The 16,632-nt window shown below is 42.7% G+C and overlaps 1 protein-coding gene across 1 annotated transcript in view; it reads right to left on the bottom strand.

Moving 5' to 3' along the window:
- LOC310780080 (zeta-sarcoglycan-like) overlaps positions 1-14,034 on the bottom strand; it is a gene marked incomplete at its 5' end in the record, with an annotated part of 51,551 nt that extends 37,517 nt beyond the window's left edge. The window contains one exon of the mRNA XM_083640626.1: positions 13,996-14,034. Within this exon, the coding sequence (XP_083496752.1) occupies positions 13,996-14,034 (39 nt within the window). The remainder of the gene's footprint in view (positions 1-13,995) is intronic.
- Positions 14,035-16,632: the final 2,598 nt, after the last annotated feature.

The raw sequence follows: 16,632 nt of genomic DNA on the forward strand, positions 1-16,632 counted from the left end.
GCAATGTTGCTCTCGTTTTCTCTTGTTTTCTCTTGTTTGCCTCATTTTGGTGGACGAGTTTTAATACGTAATACTGTCCAATAAGGGGGAGAGTGGAAGAGAGGTGGAGAAGAGGAAGAGAGGAGAGGAAGATGCAGAGGACAGGAAGAGATCAAAACAGATGCTCCGCTGTGGCAACCCCTAACGGGAGCAGCTGAAAAAAGAAGAAGAAGAAGAAGAAGAAGGAGCGCTCGTTTTGTCGTATTGTAAATCCAGTGTACCCCTTTCCCTCACAGTGGTGTGCTCCGCCCCTCCTCCAAAGCCCAAACATGCTGTGGTGTGTGTAGTTTCAGCTTGAGTCCATTTTTCCTTGGTAGAAGATAATGGTTTGTTTTTAGTTCAAGATGATGTCCCCCAAAGTCAATGAGTAGCTTCAATAATCGTGATCTCAATATTGTTCAAAAATAATCCTGATTATCATTTGACCATAATCGTGCGTGCAGCCCTAGTGGTTAGTACACACAGAGAGAAACCGCTTTGGTTTATTATACGTCTTGCGATAGAAAGAATGTCTCATGGCCAGACATCCATAATAAGACACACCTGAGCACAGTGTTCCTCAAAGGAATACTCCAGAAGTGCTATGCATGCATGCATAACTCAAGCAAGGACCGCTACATGCTTTATTCATACTTAGCAAGTCATTAGCAATAGCATACTACAGCATATTATACAGTTGTCATTATTAGATTGTATGTAAGTTTTCCTGTCAGGTCCTGATTAACAGTGGGAAGGACTCAGTGAGCTGATGACTTTTTCAGTGAGGAATGAAAACTTGGCAAAGGTTATAATAATAATAATGCTCCCCAGGGGGGTTCCTCCGTACATAACCCCCCCACTAAAAACATGCAGAAGATCGTCATCGTCATCCGACCAGTGACGACAACATCCGAAGTTGGCCCCCGGGCGCTGGAAAGAAAAAGCGACCACTGCTCCTGACCTGCCCCTCGGAGGAAAGGACAAGCCTGGATGGGTTAAATGCAGAGGACAAATTTCACCGGCCACCGTCAGCATGAGTGTGTGTTGTGGCCACATGCATGTGTTGGGTGTGTTCGTGTGACAATAAAAGACGGGCTTGTCCGTCTACTAACTGTAACTGTAATAATAATAATAATAATGAAAACGAATCATAATAATGTCAGAAATTGTATTCCTTACTACTCTCGCCAAACTTGCAATAATCATCAAATATGCAATAATCTTCAAATATGTAATCACCCAATGCTGGAGCCTTGGCTTTACATAATAGAGCTATCTTTGAAATATCACATGATGTGAGCACATGAACGGCCCTTCAATGTCGTATTTACCAGTGGGAATTTCTGAGATTTCGATGCTACACGATTTTCCGACGTTGTGACGTTGCATGAGGATTCGGGACTACAACAATGGCGGGAACAGGAAGTATGGAGTCCGTGGCACCAATTGACTGTAAAAAGTATATATAAATATATAAATATATTTTGTTATTCTGTTCATAGTAGCTAGCATTTATTTTTAGTAGTTGCACATTATGGCCTATGTAGCTAACATAATGACCCACTACTTGCTTTTAGTAAGAAAACACCAGCCACGAGAAAACAAGCGTCCACGTTTGTTGCTCTTTCCGACCAAGAGCACTCGAACGGGGTCCTGTCGTAATTACCACGTCACCCCTGGTAAAGCCGATATATCCGAGGAGCACATGATACATATGTAAGGATTACGGGACTCTTGTAGGGTAGACGATGACGTCATACCCAGAACAGTCATAGCGGGGCTATGTGTACTTCAGCCTATACTTCCTATTCACTTGGAAGTGCATGAATTAGACAAGCTCCTCCAACACAAAGTAACAACGCTAGTCTCTCCCCCGACTCAAATATTACGTTGTATCGCTCCGCTCCGCATACCAGAGAGAGATCTGCAGCATGCAGTAACGTACATCGGTGTGAGAACTCGCATGGGTCTAGTGTTGAGACTATCATAACGCAGAGTACGGCACTTCAGAGCCTGCCATCCGACGAGAGTCTTCAACAAGACTGCGACACAATTGAATCCACTCCTCTAGAGAGCGTTTCCTTGAAATAACAGTTTGTGAGACATCTGCCCGTGGTGGCAGATGTCAAATGACCCATATCGCCGGCCTAGAAATGTCAGTGAATCCAATTTAGCTGGCGATACAGCTGAGGGACAAGAGCATTATGATACGGCTGGTAAACAAGTTATAAGGACATGCAAGACATTTTCACGACGGATTAACTCCAACTTTCCATAAAAAAACTTGTGCTATTACACTTACACGACCAACTGCATCTGTTAAAGGAACACTCTGCCCATTTTCAACCAGCTTTGTATCATTAGAACATCAGTAGTATATCAGAAAACTGTAAACTGTTTTGAAGTCTGTCATTTAATTTGACAGTTATTGAGTGTTAAAGTGTGGACCAGTGACATCACTGGTCCACACTAACTCAAATTAATAACTCATTAACTCAAATCAACTCTCAATAACTGTCAAACTAGAAGAATGATGAATAGTTTGACAGTTATTGAGAGTTGATTTGAGTTAATGAGTTATTAATTTGAGTTAGTGTGGACCAGTGATGTCACTGGTCCACACTTTAACACTCAATAACTGTCAAATTAAATGACAGACTTCAAAACAGTTTACAGTTTTCTGATATACTACTAATGATACAAAGCTGGTTGAAAATGGGCGGAGTGTTCCTTTAATGTATGGAGGATGCATTTATACTTTCCTTACCATACCTTACCACTGAAGTACTTTGTCTCTGAGCACCGACTACTGAGCACTCAAGATCCTTCTTTCTATCGTTATTAACATCCTTATACTTGATTGGTATCTGAGAGAGACATAACATAGATATTATATTACGATAGATTGGTCACCGCAGGCTCCGCCAATTCTAACAAATGGTAGCAGCAAGTCTCCTAAATGGGCGTGGTCAACCGTTGACTCAGACCTGCCGAAAGTCTCCTAAGTGGGCGTGTCTGTGGAAAGCCATGGGCAAAACCCACGTGACAAAATGACAGGAAGTGAGTTGAAGTTGAGCCGTCTTGCTTGAATCCCATCGTCTTTGGACATAAGGGTATGGAGAGGCAAAGTGAACATCACTTCCTGCTCCAGCACTGTACCAGAGATTTTCATCCACCATTTATTTTCCCATAGACATTTCGTAAAATGCTTATAAAAATAGTTTTACTTGTTCAAACCAAACGGTTCAGATATATTTAGAAACAGGAGAGACCACATAACATTTCACCCAGAGCAAAATGTAAAGAAATTGCGGATTTAAAGAAAATATTTTTTCGATGTTGTTTTTTTAAGTTTTGGTCCTAGTGAAATGTTCTATGGTCTCTCCCAATTCTAAATATAGCTGAACCGTTTGTTTTGACGAAGTAAAACTATTTTTATAAGCATTTTACGACATGTCTATGGGAAAATAAATGGCGGATGAAAATCTCTGGTACAGTGCTGAAGCAGGAAGTGACGTTCACTTTGCCTCTCTCTATATATAAACATTGTGTAACACTGCAAAAAAAAAGGGCTCAAGACCAAAGTTTTAGCCTACAGCCATGCCAGCGCAGGACAGCTCCAGTCTATTTTCAATCCACAGTTGCTATGGGAAACTTCAGCACTTCTAATTTCTATGGCAACCCACTGTTCCCAGCGCTGTTGTGATTTTTAATGCATATATTACTCCGGTCGAGTCAGGTCGGAACGCTGTACGGCATTCCCAGCATAAACACACTCGGAAAGCTTGCTTTATTCACAAAGTGGGGGAGAGTGCATAGCGGAGTGAAAGTGTTTTGTCGATCAGTCGTTTCAGCATGCACAGTCACAGTTGACTCTCACAAACACGATCGCTGTGCTGATCAACATGGCTAACTACAGTAACCTGACTCCGCCAGCAGGTTATAACTACAGGGGATGGATAAAATAACTGAAACACCACATGAAGCCAGTAAATTACAACAATGACTGCAGCTATGCAGGCGAGTCATATTAAGCTGAATGCCAAGAAGCTTTCAAAGAGGTTTGACATTCACCACTTTATATGTGAGCCTTCAAGTGAAGACAACTAGCACAGTTACTAAGGCCTAGGGCTGCACGATATTGGAAAAAATTGGCATTGCAATATTTTTTTATTGTGCGATATATATTGCGATATGAAAAAATACAGGAATTTTCACCAAAAGACTTGCATACTGTAGGTCTATCAAGCCTTGCCCGTTTAAGAAGGTGGCCTAGTGGGTAACCTGCATGGTTGACGTAGTAGGAGAGTGTGTTTTTAGCTGCAGTTGCAGGATGCTAAGTGAGTAAAGGTACCGGTACTTTACTTAGTAGGAAAAGAGCTTAGAACGTAACAGAGGTGCATTACTGTAGGCTATGAGTTAATTTGCCTTACTTGACATTGCATGCTCTGCGATGTGACTATTGCACATGTGCACATTGCGATGACGATGCTGAAACGATATATTGTGCAGCCCTACTAAGGCCATGTTCACATTACAGGCAAATCCGATTTGCTGCTAAAGTCATTAATCCTCATTATCTTGATTGGTTTCCCAAATCTGATTTGAGAGTGTGTCCGCACTGCCACAAATCTGATTTGGGCAAGTGTTCAAGTCGGATCTGTGTGTCCAGATACAAAGAGCCAATGAGCCAACATACAATGTTTCTGGCAGTGTTTGCATGTCTGCGCTCTGCTCTTCAAGTCCCCGCCCCCTGCAAAAGACACTGTCAAATCTGATTTGGGTGATCAGCGCGTCCACACTGAAGTCACATCAGTCGAAAACAGATTGGAAACTACCTCCATATGTGGTTTGGGACAAGTGACACAAATCAGACTTGGAGCGTCCAGACTCATAAAACCAATCTGGATAGAATCATTAATAAGTCATTAAAGTTCACAAATCAGATTTGGCCTCCTAGTCTGAACATGGCCTAGAGGCTGCCAAATAAGTGTCCAAATTACAAGTACATAGGTAAGGAAACGGTAAAATTATTAATTTTGCAACACTAATCTGGCAAAGGGAACAGTGTTGAGAAATTAGAAAACAGGTTTAGAGGTCACAAGTCAAAGCTCACTGCACAGTGACACGGCTAAAAAGACAGAACTACAACCTCTGATGCCTCTGTTACGGTCTCAACAAAAACTTCAAAAACAGAAAACAGAAAGAAAAAAAGACTCGGAATCTGGTTTGAGCAGGGGTTGCCCAGCTTTTTCATCTGGGGACCCAAAAGATAACTTTTATGTCTCCCTGGGACCCAAACTCCCAAAAACATATGGTAATGAGTTGCCACGACCAGCAGTTGGCGACCCACCCCCCACGGGTCCGCGACTTAAATTGGGTCCTGACCCATAGTTTGGGAAACACTGGGTAAGAGCAATGGGAGACTGTAGAGTAGGGGTGTCCCCAAAAAAATCGATTCATGTAAGAATCACGATTCTTATATCTTATCTTTCTTGAAGTCACTGAGAACCGAGAAATACTAAGAAGTTTTTATTTGACCAAGTTTAGCATGAATGAATGTTACCTTTTTTAGGTTTGCCTTTGTGTGTACTACTGTGTGTGCATTATTGCAATCAGTTAATACAACTTTTTCAAATAAAAACGACATAATACACTTTTTTATTATTTCATACCATAATTTGCTACACCGCCTTTCTTAGCACAGAGCGGACTGGAGGAGATCCTGAAATGCCCCTATGTACTGTACCGCCCTATGTACTGAATCGACAATCGATTTTGAATCGAAAATCGATTTTGAATCAAATCGTGACCCCAGGAATCGGAATTGAATCAAATCGTGAGATACCCAAGGATTCCCCCCTTCCTCCTTTTTCCCACATCCAGAACGGTCCAGAACAAGAACAAGCCAAAGGATGCCTTCAAGCCAAAGGATGCCTTCAAGCCAGGTTTGCCCGCTCTCCCACCTGGTGTTAAATGAATGGCTGTTCAACTTGATGGTGGATCTGTAATGTATGGGCAGCCATGTTTCAGCAGACATCAGGACTGACCATTGCTCTGTATGGTTGTAACAGCCGAAGAACACGAGGCCATTTTAAGATGAGATTAAACTTTATTGATCCCATGTGGAAATCATGTTGTTGTCGCAGCAGCAAAAGTAATAGGATTCAGCGAGGAAAGGAAATATGAGTGCACAGCTCGAATATAAAAAATAGCCTAAGTGATAAAATAATCTAATCACTACAAGTATTAAAATACTATATTAGAAAAACGGTGGCGTTATGTAAACGTACAGCACCCTGAGAGGTGCAAATACTGCTCCCTCAATCACGGTTTCTTGAACACTGAGATAAAGTGAACATCTTCCATGGCTTCACCAGATCTAAATATCATCCAACATTTATACAAAGTGTGTGATCAAATCTTTTTTTTTTATATATATATAAACAAACAAGTGAGATAAATGGATATTATAAAATGTTTTGAAGTGCAGAGTGCTGCTTTGTAGATTTCCAGCTGCTTCATCCCTCAAGGTTTTCCTTCTTTAAGAATGGTCCAATATCCAATTACCGTACACACAGTTCAGGTTTTAACGGCACTACAGAAGCTGTTCTGAGGGGGAAAGATGGCCCTCCTCCTCATTAGGTAAATTATATTCATATTGTTAGGTATTTCCTTTATTTTGTCCAGCCCCCTAGTATTTTTTGCTCATTTGTGAACAAGAGACAGATTGCAAGATATAGGCCAGAGAATCAATCAATGAACAGACGTCTGCACCCAATAAAACTACAAACTACATATTTTGTAGAAGTAATGCTGCGTTCATTTATAGAGAGCCAAAGTTAACGTCACTTCCTGCCGTTCTCTCGGTACCAGCGTCTGAAAAAATATGAATGGTGGTGAACGGCGAGAGACGATACCTTTTTTGATCCCGTTTGAATTGTGCCACGGGGTAACATATTTTTGTCAATTTAAAAGATAACTATCAAGACAACTACATCTCTCGTGTCGCACAATATACGTCACACCATCAACAACGTGGACTGGCGGCAGAGACCTCACTTATGCGACTGGTTGTGCGTAGTCTTTCTGATTTATAACTTATAGTGCCACAGTTTTACCACAAACTGCGACTTTCTTGACGTGCAAAGTTATCTTTTACATTGACAAACATGATATGTGTACCCTGTGGCACAATTCAAATGGGATAAAAAAAAGTATCGTCTCTCGCCGTTCACCAACATTCATATTTTTTCAGACGCTGGTACCGAGAGAAAGGCAGGAAGTGACGTTCACTTTCGCTCTCTATATATGGCAGGGGTGGCAAGTGGCAAGTGGCAAACGCGTAATCCCCGACCTACATGCGTTCGAGCTTCAGGTCGCAAAACCATGGATGCTAATAGCTGTTAGCTGTTTAAGCTAACAGCTAATATCAACATTAACGTTTAATTGTAAGGGTTTACTGTACTGTATGCTGATTGATCTGAAAGCTTACTATTGTTGAAAAGAAAAGAAAAATGTGCCAAAAATGTGTTTTAAATTCATACATTGTGGGTGGCCATGTTGAAATGACATCAAATGACGCACTGGGAGCAACTAGGGGTTGAGAAATCATACCCAAGTTTGCGAGTAGGAACTCCGAGTTAACGTGACGTTTTATTGGATTTTTGCTAGTAGCACGTGGCAATTTGCGACTTGCGTGTTATAAACAAACGCAGCATTAAGTGACTTTTTTTTTATCCCCATGCAGACACAGAAGATGAGAACACACATTTTCCGAGACAACAATTATTCTTAAAGGACACTCCACCAAAAAACAATGCTGATTTATTTTTGCACATAATTCATTTAGTTTGAGAGTTGATTTGGGTTAAGTTGTGGACCAGTGATGTAATTTGTGCATGAATGACATCACTGGTGGTCCACAACTTAACTCAAATCAACTCTCAATAACTGTCAAACTAAATGAATGCCTGATGTGTGAGATTATGTGCAAAATAAATCAACATTGATTTTGGGTGGAGTGTTTAATATCTGCCATCATGATCTTGCTTAGGCACAATCATTGAGATCTCTCTATGATGAAATCGTCAAAATGTACTCTGCAGATTCAAGAGGAATATTAACAGATTATCAGGAGTAGACGGGTCTGAAGCCCGCTGTAAAGCTACGGATGGATGGTACCACCTACTAGCCATGTTCTGATTACATGCAATTTCTATTTATAGCTTAACACCTCCACAGCTACTTGCATCTCCAAGGCACAATAAGCTATAAAAGCCTCTATCTTTGTAGATCATACACTGCAACAGAAAGGTCCTTGCAAATTTAATACAAAACCATCTGCTATCACATTTTCATAGGGTATTTACATCAATCCCTATTAAGTCTTTGCTGAGATGTGACGGTCGGTTTCTTTGCTGGGGGGAGGCGGGGGAGGGGGGGCGTCAGAGCTTCGACAACATGCAGTGCGCTACAGCTGGAGCAAGCCAAAGCTAGCAATTATCCAGCAGTCCCCCTTCCCGCTGCCAGCACGCCTCATCTTCACCAATTAGCGTAGAGGGCGATATTCTAACATGCTGTTTTGATCAAGCCGTGACACAAAATACAGCTGAGGAGCGGCTAATGAAAGAAAATGAGACGTTATTAATGCCTTGGTGATATTAATCAGCAGATCGGCTCAGGCGCTCTCACTCAGCGGTGCCACGGGAGTCCCACAGGGCCTCCTCTCACTCAGCGGCACCACGGGAGTCCCACAGGGCCCCCCTCGGCTGGAGGTAAGAAAACATTTGGAGGTGCACTAATGATTACGTCCGTCCTGCATTTTAGCTGCATATCAACACTGCACTGCCGGCTGAGGCAGCAACAGGGAAGGTGGTTGGACTGTGACACACGGTAAGTGTACAGGTGTAGGGTTTCCCCTACATGCATTCACCAGGGAGCACGGTGGCGCAGTGGTAAGCGCTGTCGCCTCACAGCTAGACGGTCCTGGGTTTCGATTCCCACCTGGGACGCTGTGAGCCCTGAAGGAGTGCGTGCCCGTCCGGATGTCCTCGAGTGCCCACCGCCCGGGTGGGGTCATCAAAAGGGCCTTTCTGTGTGGAGTTTGCATGTTCTCCCTGTGCCCCCTGGGGTTTTCCTTCATATAGGATGTTAGGAACCCCACACCAAAGCATGCAATATCCTGGTCGTTGAAGTGGTGCCTCCTCCGGTCGTTAGGGGCGCCTGTTCGGAGGGAGGGGAACTCGTTGGAATAGCGTGATCCTCCCACGTGCTATGTAAAACCGGTGAAGCTTCCCCTGTCAGGTGAAAAGAAGCGGCTGGCTACTGCCCATGTCTCGGAGGAAGCATGGAGCCAGCTTCGGCTCTCCCCAGATCGGCAGAGGGTGGAGCAGCAACCAGGATAAATAAATTAAAATTTGCACTAACGAGGAATAAAAATGGGATAAAAACATCTGGGGAAAAATATTTAAAAAACGGGGGAAAAAGGAAAATAAATATGCATTCAGCAGCGGAGGTTTTTTCATGAGAGATAAGGAGAAGAGGAGAGGAGAAGAGAGGAGGAGAGACTAACATTACTGTCTATTCTTTTTGCGCTACGGACGCTTCTCGGTTCCAGATCAATTCACAAGCATAAACGAGAGACTTGTCGCTCACCTGATGTCAGCAGCACAACACAGGTGTAGGAAGAAGCATGGGGGGACAGGAGGATCTCCAATAATAAAAGGTGCTTAAAATGTTTCCCTTAAAAAAAGACGGCACTAAAGTGTGTCCGCATTGGAAAATTAAAGCAGCTACGAGCAACTTTTTCGATTGTTATTAAACAGTCTAAATTTAATATCAATGCATCACATCTTACCTCTAATAGTAGACGAGACCAACGCAGAGTAGTCTCGTTTGAACCCCGAGTGAATCGGCCAGTGTTAGTCTGTCTGTGGCCAGGGAAGATCAGGAAGTGAAATGAAACAGTTTGCAGCAGCCACTTCGGCCATAACCACAAAATAACTTCCAAAAAACCTGTTAGAATATAACGAGAGATGTTCGCGAGAGTATGCATGGCGTTCACATTGTTTATGCTATGTTGCTAGGCAGCGCGAACGGGGTAGGCAGGCAGCTGCGTTTCACTTCTGGGTTTCACTTCCGCGTTTATCCGGTCCGGCGGTAAGGAGAGAGAGAGAGAGAGACCCCTGTTGACGCGAGTTTAGACAGACACAGACTTAATAATCATCTAAGGGAGCAATCTCCGATTCACACGGCTTTGGTCTCAGCTACTATTATAGGTAAGATGTGACTGTGTGGACTGTTATTTTGAAAAAAAGCAGTTTACTTTGAAAAGCTGTTGGCTTCGCGGCAGAGCACTGTGGAAATGAAGTTGAATGAAGAGTATCGCCTCATTACAAAGTGCACCATAAGTTACATCCCTCTAGTGCTGGTAGAGATATAAACCTCCCGGCAGCGACTTGCGAGTAACTTAACTTTTAACTTGTCAAAATGTGTCACAGCCTGAATACACGAGTGTAAGTGGACAAGGCCCATCATGCGAGCAACTTCTCAAACAGAAACTCACTGCATTGATTTCACATGGTGCTGATGTGACAGAGAAGAAGATGCTGCAGTCAATAGATGGTCGCCCAAAAATGTGAAATTCAATGTTTGTGGCTGCGTCTGCCCTGTGTCTCCCCCCGGAGTTCCAATAGGCCTGGTGCTTGTCAATGCTTTGAACTTACGCTGTGAGATTGCCCTTCCTTTGTTGATGGATGGCGGTGCACTTTCCTCAACTGGAAGCACAAAGATAACCTAGTCTAGTGTAAGGCACGGCACCAGCAGGGATCAAAGATCTCCAATAAGACTTTCACAAAGAAAGGTCACAGCTGTTCCATCAGAACATCAGAACACATAACCAACAAGATTCCTCTGAACATCACTGGCGCGCGCGCACACACACACACACACACACACACACACACACACACACACACACGTTTGAATAGATTTTTCACAAAGAATGTCCTTATGCTTGTGATACGTATGTGGCAGCCATACCTCAAAGCTGTTCTTTTGATGACAGTTTCATGGGGAGAGAAAAAAAACACAAAAAAATGTGTGTTTGTGGTCTACAACTAAAAAGTGTGCAGTGTGATACGCTACAACCGTCTGACAGAGAGACAGAGGAAATTGAACGAGATCTTTAACTGTAACCTTTGTAACACTCATTATTGTCGACATGCAGAGACAGCTGGCTTTGTTATTTGCTTGGCCTTGGGTGTTTGGGGCTGCTCCGTCAGTTCCCGTCTCAGCGGTGATGGTGCGGGCAGCGGGAAAAGACCACATACTGCTGATGTAAACAGACAGACTCTTCACAGTACACTAATCCCCAGCAGATCCTTACAGAGCCAACGGGGGCCATTTTGGACAGCCCCCCCGCCCCCCATAGACATCATTTACATTCATCAGTGGAACATACAGGGGAAGCGACAGACTGATCGGAGCGTTATCACCAATAATAGAAACAAAGACTTTAAAACAAATAAAGCCTCCTTTACGACCACGACAATATCATTGGTGGAATTCCTGCACTTTCAGCAAGCTTACTATTCAACACATTTACGTTTCAAAATAAGTAGCTTACATTGAATATGATGCAGAACAAATAAGCTGAAAGAGAAAACTAACTTGTCAACATCTCTAGTAAGAGAGGAGTCAACTTTGAGCCCAAGCAGGAGTTATTTCTTGACTGATGACCCCCTACACCAGCCTGCGACAGGGTGCAGAGTGGCCCCCCCAACCATTTTCAAATAATTTCACGTTAGTTTTCTTTGTAATTCACAATAAAAGCTAACGTGAAATAAAGTTTGACTGAGCTCCAGCTAAATTGTCAAACACCGCCGGGGGCGGCTTTAGCTCAGGAGGTAGAGCGGGTCGGCCAATGACGCAAGGGTTGGCAGCTCGATCCCCGCTCCCTCCCAGCTGCTGTCGTCGTGTCCTTGGGCAAGACACTTAACCCTCCTTGCTCCCGATGGTGTGTAGGCACCCTGCGTGGCAGCCTGCCGCCATCGGTGTATGAATGGGTGAATGTAGACTACCTACTGATTGTAAAGCGCTTTGGATAAAAGCGCTATATAAATGCAGGCCATTTACCAGGCCATTTACCGCCGTCTGCTCGCTATCCAGGCACTTATGTATGTACTTAACTTAACTAACTTAAAGTCGAAGTGAACCGGAACGGAATGCACCAGCGCGAGCGTCGGACACTGAAAACGAATTGAGAGGCGGACCATATACGTGTCGATGATTTGATTTGACAATTCTGAGGACTGGCTTTGGCATAGGCCAATCCTGGCGTGTTCCACCCCCAAATCAAGTGGGATTCAGCCTGTTGTCATGATATGTGAGTGGGATCCGCAGAGTACCAGGCACCAACCGGCTTTGTGCGGAGCGAGCGGACAATCCGATCCATAGGTGCTGCCCGCCCACCTGGAATCTCCGAGAGACGACCCCTGACAGCCAGGGAGGCTGTCAGGCTCGGAGGCGCGCGCCATTATCATTATAAATGTAAATAATATTCCTGGAATGCGTGTTTTAACGAGCCAGTTACATTTCTTTGCATTCTTAGACATTACCGTTTGATTTAGTTTGCATAATTGCTCAAGTTAGTAGTTAGTTTATGGGCTAGAAACTCTGCCAGATGACAGGCACTAGGCGCCATTTTCCCCTTCATTTGGAAGAGAAAATGATCCTGAAATGAAGATTTGATTGACAGCTGCATGTCGTGAAATGATTGGTTGAAATGGGGTAGAAATGTGATAGTACTAGGTGACGTCAGCAAACTGTAAATTACTGTTATCAATGAAATCTTGAAAAACGAACTTTTGATGTGAAAAAGTGTGAAAAAAAAAGAAATTAGATTGTTGTGATTTGTTTTGCATACATTATTAAATAGGTGCACTGAATACCCAGGTATTTGAACTAAAAGAAAAGAAAAGTCATTTTTGGGTTCAGCTCGACTTTAACTAACTATCCGGTGTGCACAACATTGTCAGACTAAACTCCAGCTGACACCCGAGAAACCTACAATCCCTGCAGGGCAAAGCAAGTTGAGTATCCCTGCCCTACACCAATATCCAAAGCTGTCTGTGCAATTGGCGAAAAGAGACTGTGCAGGTTCCAATCCTTACACAATTTCTTTCCTTTTGCATTGCAGCACTGAAAAATGTATAGCTATACAGTGCATTCTATACATGTATACCGTATACACTGTATCCAGAGGTTACATACTGCATAGTGCGTGTCTCCCCCTGCTAGACTCGAATGATCATGAGAATCGTGCAGGCAGAAATAGGATTATTACTACAGATTACTCTCCTTCTTAACTGGAGAATGAAGTATTAGTGCAAGAAGATGGATATGTTCACATGTGAACATAATCCTCAGGAACTTTCAAATCAAAGACCGATTCATGTTTGTTACTTTGTTATTGCCTAGCCTGGAGCATAGGCTGTAATGTCCGCTGCAACTATAGTGCGAAATTGGAGAAAGAGTGAGCAGAGACTTTACCATACCCTTAGTTGGAAAGGGGGGTTATATGGCAGAAACGAATAAGTGGGTGCACCTGTTACAGAAAGGACTGTTGAGACAAGGGGGTAATCACACCATTTGAATGGCTGAAAAACACAATACAGTAGGCTAGCTGTTATTTAAATGAATGAATGACCAGAAAACCCAGGCATGAACCCCTATTAAAATCCCCTTCGTTATATACATGCTTCAATGCTTTTCAAATTTGTCCGCATACGTTAGAGCACTTTTGTGCAAGTGAAGACTGTCAAGACTATCACCTGTTGCATAATTGACAATTTATCCAAACTGGGATCCTCTGCTCTCCATCGACAAACTTGAGCAGTTTTCTTTCGCCCCAAGATTGAAAACAATATCACACACAAAATATGCACATGTCCAGGTTGGTCTAAATTGCCTCACCTTCAGCGTCTCTATGTCAAGGGTCGTCGACTGCTCCATGTTACAATGTCATCCCACCGTCGTCCCACATTATTTCCACAAAGTTGAGTTGACACACACTCCCTGTACGGGCCAGCTGGCCACTGCCATTTAACAGAATTACATCCAACGCTGCTCACAACTTCGGGAATCTAAAATGTTAACGCAGTAGCAAAACAAAAACGATTTTTTTTTTTTGTAAATAGCATCGTGTCAGTAGTTTTCCTAGGGACTGGTCTAGTTATGCGGGGGCCGGCGGCCTCAGGAGGGTCCGTCTGCCGCTCACGGAGCTGCTGTGCTGTGCTGCCACGATGGGTGGTTAACCGCTGTCAAGCTAGCCGGCCGCTCTCAAGTCAGACTTCCTGTAGAACTTTCAGAATAAAATCACTCTTGAGGAGCGCACCAGTAGCCTATGTTATGTTAGCCTAATTAGGGGTTCAAGCCCTGAAGGGGCTGAAACCCTATTGTTTTTGTGCTGGTTTAGTCTTCTTCTTCTTCTTCTTCTTCTTCTTGTTGTTCATCTGCCCCAACGCAAATTCCCGTGAGTTGGTAAATGGTAGAGACCTGAAATTTGGCCCAATGACAGATATTGTTGGCTGGTAGCTGGTAGCAAGAAAGATTTTTCGAATCGGCCTGAAGGTGGCGCTATAATCCACAGTTTTACGTTAAAGGCCATAACTTCCACGCCGTTGGTCCGATTTTCAAACTTTTTTTTTCTAGATGTTCAGGTGAACCTGCTCTACAAGTTTGCCATAAGGACCCTCAATGTACGCCTGGAAAGTTTTTGAGATATTTGGAAAAGTTTGGAAAACACATTTTTGACATCTCCTCCTAGACCGTTGGACCGATTTGCACCAAAATCGCCAGGAAGCATCTATGGAGCAAGCTCTACAATCGTGATTGGTGGATTTTTGAAATCTACTTTAGTTTCGGAGATATTGATCGTTAAAGTTGTGAGAGGGCGTGGCCTCACAGCTAAATTGTCATAACTTCATGACCGATTAAGGAATCTTCACGAAACTTGCAGGAGGTCTTCGGAGACCATCCTAGACCATGTGTGTCAAATTCTGTGCAATTCGAGCAAAAGGGGGCGCCATAAACGCCAGAAATAGGCGTGGCTTAACATAAAAAAGGCTGTAACTCCACACCTGTTTGTCCAATGATCGCGAAACTTGTCAGATATATCAAGGAGGATGTCCTAGAATCAGAAGCTTTGTCATCTGCGCAAGGCTTGAACCCCGCCCATCGCCGCTTGCGGCTATATTATGTCTGTATATTATTATCTCACTCTCCCCCTGTGATTGTTGTAAAACTAACGTTTGGGTTGTATTGAACTGTAAGTTAAATTAGTAAATTAGCCTAAATGTGTCGCTCAGTGGTGAGCAATGTTCCCTCACAGCAACAGGTGCTGAATTAAAATGTATTTATTTGTTTGTTTGTTTATTTATGTATGTATGTATGTATGTATGTATGTATGTATGTATGTATGTATGTATGTATGTATGTATGTATGTATGTATGTGTATGTATGTATGTATGTATTTATTTATTTATTTATCTATTTATTTATTTATTTATTTATTTATTTATTTATTTATTTATTTATGTATATATGTATTTAGAAAGTTTACATTTGATTCATAAGCAGAATCGATATACTTCCGGTTTTAGTCCGGTGATCTTTTTCTCGCTTGACGCAGCACGAGACTACAAAAAATATTTAAAACGATCTTTCTCTCTCTCTCTCTCTCTCTCTCTCTCTCTCTCTCAATTCAATTTCAATTCTCTCTCTCTCTCTCTCACTCTCTCTCTCTCTCTCTCTCTCTCTCTCTCATATGCAGCCTCTGTTTTGGTGTAGGCTATTTGACATTTTACCCCTTCCTCTTTGACCCCTTATGAAAACAATATTAGTCCCATAGTCAAAATCAGAATGATGCGAATCACAGCAAAACTTTAAACCATCATGCAGCTGCATCAAATCAAAATCTTCTATCACACAAGACAGTAACAGGAGAGATATTAAAGTATGATAAGGTCACTATAAACTCGCAGACACACTATTAAGTTCCTATAGGAATATTAGATCATAGCAATCTGATCTCTCTTGCAGTTCCAATGATTCAGTCAATTGCCATAGTGAGCTTTGTCTGCTCTCATTCATTGGTAGTGGATGCCCTCTACAGGAGAAACTGTGACAGTGCAATAAAAGTAACACTGGACCTGATATTAACCTTCTGCCACATGTGCAATCAAAGGACAATGATATTGAATCTCCTGACAATGATATTACACTTCCTGGTAACTTAGTGTGTGAAGATGATATTAGCCCTGAGGACAGTGCTTCAAATATTTTAATGGTAAATTATGCCCGATCTCACTTATCCAGAACGTCATCTACATCTTCTGCATGGATAAAGGCAGAAGCTGATAAAGCAGCACTTATGGAGCACATGGCTGCTTTACAAAAGAAACATTTATTGGAAGCCGAGGAGGAACTAAGAAAGGAGAAGGAACAGTTGGCTCTGGAAACCGAACTGGCTGTAGCCAATGCTAAACTTCATGTCCTTAAAATCAATTCAAAGCGTGGTTCTAATTAAAAGATCTGACGGAATGAATTCA

Source organism: Poromitra crassiceps (genome assembly GCF_964638095.1).
Source record: "Poromitra crassiceps genome assembly, chromosome: 7".
NCBI classification, from domain to species: Eukaryota; Metazoa; Chordata; class Actinopteri; order Beryciformes; family Melamphaidae; genus Poromitra; species Poromitra crassiceps.